The sequence below is a fragment of the Lycium barbarum genome, chromosome 2, assembly GCF_019175385.1.
Source record: "Lycium barbarum isolate Lr01 chromosome 2, ASM1917538v2, whole genome shotgun sequence".
Lineage (NCBI taxonomy): Eukaryota > Viridiplantae > Streptophyta > Magnoliopsida > Solanales > Solanaceae > Lycium > Lycium barbarum.
The window spans coordinates 46,175,167-46,182,588 of NC_083338.1; the positions used below are offsets into that span (position 1 = coordinate 46,175,167).

At 33.6% G+C, this 7,422-nt stretch overlaps 1 protein-coding gene across 3 annotated transcripts; it reads right to left on the reverse strand.

The window, feature by feature from the left end:
- Nucleotides 1–1,438: 1,438 nt before the first annotated feature.
- Nucleotides 1,439–6,819, reverse strand: LOC132626457 (uncharacterized). Of its 3 annotated transcripts, none has more exons than XR_009577322.1 (4): nt 3,888–6,819; nt 2,186–2,375; nt 1,894–1,984; nt 1,439–1,770 (listed from the first exon to the last, which is right to left on the reverse strand). XR_009577322.1 is itself a non-coding variant. In XM_060341331.1 (2 exons), exons 1-2 carry the CDS (start codon nt 1,990–1,992, stop codon nt 1,567–1,569), a joined length of 303 nt encoding a protein of 100 aa, XP_060197314.1. In that variant the 5' UTR covers nt 1,993–2,178; the 3' UTR covers nt 1,439–1,566. The 3 variants fall into 3 exon arrangements, 1 of the variants encoding a protein (XP_060197314.1); XR_009577321.1 differs by having other exon boundaries at nt 1,894–1,975; nt 3,888–6,802; XM_060341331.1 differs by lacking the exons at nt 2,186–2,375; nt 3,888–6,819 and having other exon boundaries at nt 1,894–2,178.
- Nucleotides 6,820–7,422: the final 603 nt, after the last annotated feature.

Here is a 7,422-nt window from a genome sequence, read left to right on the forward strand (position 1 = left end):
ATTTGGGAGGTGATGATGATGAGCCATATTATGACTCATCAGATGTAGATAGTTTTGCTTCTGAATCTGAGGGTGAAGATGTTAGTGATGATGAACAAGTTGAAGGAGGGACTGAATTGAGGGCAAGGAGGAAGACAAATAGGGTTGTGTATGATCCAGATTGTGAGAAAGTCATTTGGCAGGTTGGTCAAGCATTTCAAAATGTCAAAGAATTCAGAGAAGCTTTGACCAAATATGCTCTGAAGAAAGGTGTCCAGCTGGACAAGAAGAAGAATGACACAAGAAGGGTGAGGGTGAAGTGCAAAGAAGGTTGTCCCTGGATGATATATGCTAGCAAGGAAAGTAGGAGTACAAACTTCACAGTCAAGACCTACAATCCTAGACACAAATGCCATAGGACCAACATCAACTTCCTTTGCAATTCTAAATTTCTGTCCAAGCATTATAAGGAGAGAATCACTTCCCAACCTACAATTAAAGGGTGGGAAATACAAGACTTGGTTAGGAAAGATTTTGGTATATATGTTGGGAAATCTGTCTGTTTGAAAACAAGGAAGATTGTTTGAGAGAAGTCATGGGAGATCATATTGCTGAGTTTGGTAGACTTTTTGACTACAGGGATGTGCTGCTACAAACTAATCCTGGCAGCACATGTGTTGTGAATATAATAGACAAGGAAGATGGTAAGAAAGAATTCAAAAATTTCTATATTTGTTTCGCTGCAATGAAATTGAGGTTCATGGGAGGTTGTAGGAGGTGTATAGGCCTAAATGGTTGTTTTCTGAAGGGTATTTGCAAGGGCCAGTTACTTGTAGCAGTTGCTAAAGATGGAAACAATCAAATGTTTCCAATAGCATGGGCTGTTACTGGAACTGAGACAAAGGATACATGGAGATGGTTTATGAGAATCCTCCAGGATGACTTGCAACTTGGAGATGGGACTGAGGTCACTATAATTAGTGACATGCAAAAGGTACCTTTTTTTCATTATTTGTTTTCTATTTAGGCATTATGTTCTAAGCAAACAATGTAGCTTGGTAGTTTTTGTTGACAGTTAGTGCTACTGTCCAGTTATTTTGAATATGATAATGACCTTGATTTCTGACCAGATTTTGATGTGAAATGGTACTGGTTACTAGTTTATATTGTCCATATTTTGCAATGAATGTTAGTTGGTGTTTTGTTCAGGTTTGCATTGAAATGGTCAATGCTTATTGTCCAGATTTGCATTGAATGGTAGTTGCTATTTTCTGTCCAGATTTTCCATTGAATGTTAGTTAGTGTTTTGTCCAGGGTTGCATTGAAATGGTCAATGTTTATTGTATAGATTTTTCATCCCAGATTTTGATAATGTCCATATGGTATAAATGTTGTTGGTTAGCATGTCGAATAGGCTAACCATTACTAACCAAATGGTATAACGTATTGCTTCACAAAGTCATCATAATCATATTCAATATGCTAACCAAAATTAGATTACATTGTTAATCATCTAAATAGAACTTCACTTCAACCTAATTAGTACTACAACCGTTGTTAATTATCTAAGTACAACTTCACTTCAACCTAATTAGTACTACTACCAGAACCAAGATAAAACATCAAATTACATAGGACACTAATACGTAGACAAATCTTCAATGTTTTTGACCACTTCAACTCTTGCTCATATTTGTTTTTCTTCAACAAACCCCAAATAACAACATTAGCTTGCTCCGGAAATGGTGGTTCATACCAATCGAAAAATTTGCAAGAACTTCGACCTTTCACCTATAAAAAGTGAACGAAAATTAATGACAAACCCGGTAAAATTAGATGTAAATCAGTGACTAAATTAAACAAACCCAGCAAAATCATACTAAAATTGAGATACTAAAAACATAAATTTCATACCTTGTAATTTTGACAACCCCAAAATCTCCTTCCCAGATTGTCATCGGACCATGAAATCCTTACCACCGCCGGAAATCCACATCTATAAACTCTAGTCATGAGTACAATTGAGAGAGAAACTTACAATTGAGAGAGAAAATTTAACAATTAGAAAAGAAGGAGAACAAAAAGCTTGAAATTCAAGTTGTGGTGTATTTTAATGGGGGAGGGGTTAAATAAGAAGAAGGGGTTGATGTTTAGCCGTTGGAAGTGAAAGAAAAGTAAAGGGAAATGTGAAAATTGGATTTGTTACCGTTTTTATGCTGATGTGGCACCTCTCACGCGCCTCTTGGCGTGTGACTACACTCACTATGCCATGTGGCAGCTCGGGGATTAATTAAAACCCATTTTGCCAAGTCCAGGGGTGTCTTGAAGTGCAGCAATAGTTTGGGGACGAAAGTTGCAATTCGTGCCAAGTTCGGGGGCGTTTTAGTTACTTAAGCCTAAAACAAATGAAGGATAAAGACACAGTTCTATGTATTTCATTTTACTTTCAGATCATAGAAAGATAATACTCCATGAAATTTAAAGTAATAATCATGAATCAGCAACAGAGTTTGCATTTTGAAATTAGAGTAGCACTTAACACTAATGAATAACATAGAACAGAGCCGTGCAATCATTTTACAGTGGCATGTATTCAAAACTGATGACTCTCATCCATGCCAAACAACAAATATAACAAGTCACGTTTCTTTGTATGGAATGTTGATCAACTATAACAGTTTTTATTAAATTATTTTTTAATTAAAATAAATGGGGGCTGTGTTATACCCCATTTTAACCGGGTCAAAGCGGAGTACGACATATTGGTGATTCCTAATTATTTAACTTAAGGAGTCGCCACCTAATTATTTTAACGGTGAATTAGGACATCTATTTTAATTAACTAATGCCTAAAATAAACTCCAATTTTTAAAGGTCTTACTAACCTAACAAATTCTAGGTAAGGGTTCTAAATATTCTAATGGGAAGGTCTTAGGCATCCATTAAAATCCGTTAATTACGGTTACCGTTTAAACTTAGGTTAATATTGGAAATTAAGATGAAATAATAGCCTCATATTTTATAAGTAATTTGAGAAAAACATTCATAACTAAGTAGCTAGGTAATTAAAAGAATATTCACATCTAGGAATGCGAAGGACTTATTACTAATCATTTCAAATTTTAAAAGACGAACTATAACCAATTTTCAGCAAGTGACAAATCATTTTGGATAAAAACAATCTTTTCACCTCACTTTGTTATTTTTTTAAGAAAAAGTAACTCTTACAGAAATCACCAAGTCTTGTTTTGAACTCAATGACTAATTTCAAAGAACTTTAGAAGCCTTAATCTTGAATTGAAAATATATTACTAAAATGTTCAATGACTTAAAAAAAAATCTGGAATTTGTTTTTTTACATTGCAGAAAAAGGGTAAAATATATTCTAACAAGAAATGATCCCTTGAAATCCAAATTCGATGGTGATAGGCAAGAGCTGCACCTTTATATATATATAAAAAAACTTGATAATTGCTTGTTAAGGGAAAGGTTTTTTTATTTTTTTTTACTAATCATACAGAAAGTCAACTTTAAAAAAAAAAAAAAAAAAAAACTCAAAGGAGGTTGTTTAAATTCTTAAAAGCAGTTTGCAATAGTTCAAGATTAAATCACGTTTTCTTCTTTGCAGGATTACCAATAAATAAATTTTTTTAAAGAAAAACAAAAGAAAAGCTACAAATATATACTTGAATTCTCGGAACGTCATAGGTATTATAATGACTCTAAATAAGGAAACTAAAAAAAGAAATTGACTACTGGTTTTCCCTTTATCAACTACCTTCTCTAGGTTCATAAAATTCTAGGCCTAATCCTTCTAATAGAACCAAAATATTCAAGACACAACCAAACAAATAAAAGCAAAAAATTCGTAACAGAACTAAATAAAAGAGAAAGAAAGAAATAACTACCTAGCTCTCATTTCATATTCGGCTAGAAGAGAGCGAATGCAATGGCTAATGAGAGATAGGAGCGACGTCTCGCCCCTCTTTCTGTTTTCCTTTTCTGCTCGGAGGCATAGAGGGCGAGAGAAGATGCAATGAGATGTAAATGCAGGCCTTGAGTTTAGCAGCAGCCATATCGAGTCTCAATGCAAGACTCAAGAATGCTCCCATATGTCATGAAAACAAAGAAGAGAAAAGAATTAGGAAAAGAGCAGATTTAATATGGAACACAAATAGACAAAGATAAATTCTTAAATAGCATAGCAGGCAGCGTCCAACAGATGCAGATTGCAAGAGAAATAAACATGAAAACTTAATTGCAAACACAAACTAAAATTCAGAGAGTTCAAAGAAGTATTATATAAGTCATTCTAAAGATTAGACTTTAACCTTAATTCCAATATCATTTAAATAGACATTGTTTAAATACAAGCCTATGCCATGATTTTAATCGAGGGAACCAGAAACCTTTACATAATAGAAATTCACAGCCCTTCCTATATGATTAACATACACCTTAAACATGCTGTACATATTATGGCTTTAGACTTGTTCGTAAACATATCGTCCATGTTAATAAAGAGAATTCTGGTTCACACATATTCAGTGGCTTGAACTCATGGGACTTAAATTTTAAAAATGCTTCAGCCTACTCAACAGAAACAAGATGCAATAGACTTTGAGTAAATGCAAGTCATCAACAAGTATAAAAACGATTTGACTACAAATTTAAATTAAGGGAAAATCTAGTGAAACAAAGCAAGAATTCTGCAGAGCTAAACACACCAAGATGTCAACAAAAAGGGATCAAACCTACACTTCTCATCTTCATAGAAAGCTAAAGCAACAGAACAAACAAAACACAAGACCAGAACCTTGAAGGTATCATTTATAAGCTGAATCTCAAACAAACAAGCAACTTCTTTTAATTTGTTAAGGAAGAGAAAGAGTTTCAGGACGAAGCTTTAAGTAAAATCCAATGGTGGTAGCTAACTAATCCTAAGCAGCTAAATACTACTTCTAACTCCAAATCTAACTTTTCGGAGGAAAAAAAAAACAAGCAAGGGTCAAACAGAACACCATCAAAATTACTTCATGAGTTAAACTAACTCCTTCCGAGAACTTCTATCCAACTGAATATACACAGAGCACATCATATGCTAAACTTGTTCACGTTTATACTATTAGAGTTTAGTACAAGACTAAACACTTTAGAAAGAGAGAAAAAAAAACGAAGGTGGGAAAGGATTACATTCTAACCATTCTCAACACGTGCTTACAAACAAACCAATAACTGGCCACATAGTGCTAAAATAGTCATGAGTAGGAAATTTGGTTCAAACTAATATTTAGCAAGTAATTCCTAGCTACTTGAGGCATTTAATCAAGGAAAAAAAAAGCCAAAGTTTGGTAATTACATTTAAACTCAAGTCAAACACTCCGGGAAAAATGAGATCTTGTTACTAAGGATCAATTTTCCTCAAAATAGCACATAGAAAGTAGTCTCCGCCTTATTTAGAGAAAACAAATAAATATAGAAAGCACATGAACTGGGAAACTCATACATTTTTATCCTAATCTAAGCATAAACTTGATTTTTAACTCAGTCACGAAACTGGACAGAACTTAATTTTAGCAGTGAATCAGTCCATTATAGCAATAAGGGGAAATAAACTAGAACTCGATATTTAGTAACTACTTGAAAACAAATAAACAAGCCATACGCCCAGAATTATTTGAACTAGAGCAAGATTTAGAGAGCTAATGTTAAACCATTTTGGACTATAACCACAGAGAATACACCATTTGAACTGCGACAGAGCAAAAACTAAAGGCCAGCTATTCAACTGAAGATGAGAATAGGTTCAAATTGAAAAACTGGACTGTAAAACTAAAACACATATGCATCCGAAGATTAAATCACATTATCTAACAGCCCATACTTTGAGTATCTTCTTAAACTAAATCGTTTTTTGAACAGATGGAAATAATACTAAAAGCTATAAATGGTTCATACTTCGCAAGTTCGATGAAAAGAGAAATAAGCTCAATAAAGGCACAAAAGATATATGTGTTCACATAAAATCGAAACAAAGCTACAACTAACTCATATTCCTATTGAAATTAGACAACTAAACCTTAACTAATATTCTGGAATCTACATAAAACAAACTAAAAAATATTAAACATAAAGAACAGAACTGAAGTAAAAAGAGAAGGAGAATTACTGACCTTTTTCGGATGCAGCGAGCTAGGGCTTTTAGGTCACCGATCTAAGGCTCAAACGTCGAATACTTTGAACTCGAAAAACCCTTTGAGTCCGAAATCTTGACAGAAACCGAAAGTACCTTTTTTAGAGTGAAGTTTGGTTTCAATAGTAATTTAAAGTGAGGGGTGATGGCTCCCAAAAAAAAACCTCCGTCCTAAAATGGATGCAAAACGAATATTTATAACTGCGAGCTAGGGTTTTGGGATGTTTTTTGGGCGGGATTCTTAGAGCATCTGGTTTGAATCTTGAGTCAAAATGCCCGTTTGAAAATTTTGGACGAACTTGTAGACCTTTCACGTGATTTGGTCAGATTTTTGCCCGAAATGGAAGAAGACAGAGTGAAAATATTGGGTTAAGATGACATATACCTCTATATTTCGAATAGTTTTGGTCAAATATGAAAGGGGGAGCGTCCTTCTGTCAGTGGTCACGCCAAGATCTGAAGTTTTTTCGCGAAAATGGAAAGGGCAAGCTTCTGCCATTGATGTAGGGTACTGAAGTTTTTTTCTTGAAAGGGAAAAGGGATGAGGGAGACGTTTTGGCTGCATATTTGGGATGAAAGATTAGGTTTGGAAAATGAGTTAAAAAAATGGGCTGGGTCATTGGAATGAATGGGCTCAGGCAGATTTGGGCTCTCCATTGGGCTAATATAAAGTCTTCTTGGACTAAAAATAAATACTTTCTTCTTATATTTCTTTGGGCATTTAAATTTAAATGAAGGACCCATTTTTAATTAACTATATATTAACGCGTGTTAAAATATTACTTAATATAAAAATAAGTATTTATTAGTATTCAAATAAAAAATAAAATTATATGATATCGCAATAGTTGCGCGATGAGATTTGTAAAGTTTAAAAGCAAGTAAATTCTATTGTTTAATTGCATAAAATAAATGCGATGTGTGTGTGCATAAGACGGTAAATAGAAATGTTAAAAATGATCATGATGATTATAATATTAAGTGATGACGATATAATGAAAATCATAATACTAATAGTAATAATAATAATAATAATAATAATAATAATAATAGGCAATGACTATAGTTGGATAAAAAGAAAAACGACGGTGTTAATAGGAAGCTAATTAAAATATAAGCAGCCATTCTTAAGTTGTCAAAAAAAATATTAGGAACGCAAACAAACACTTGGAAGAGAGGCGGGACAAAATTGGGTTTCAATAACTTGTCCCTCTTTGGTCGGTAATGATGAAAGAATTTTCGGGCAAAGA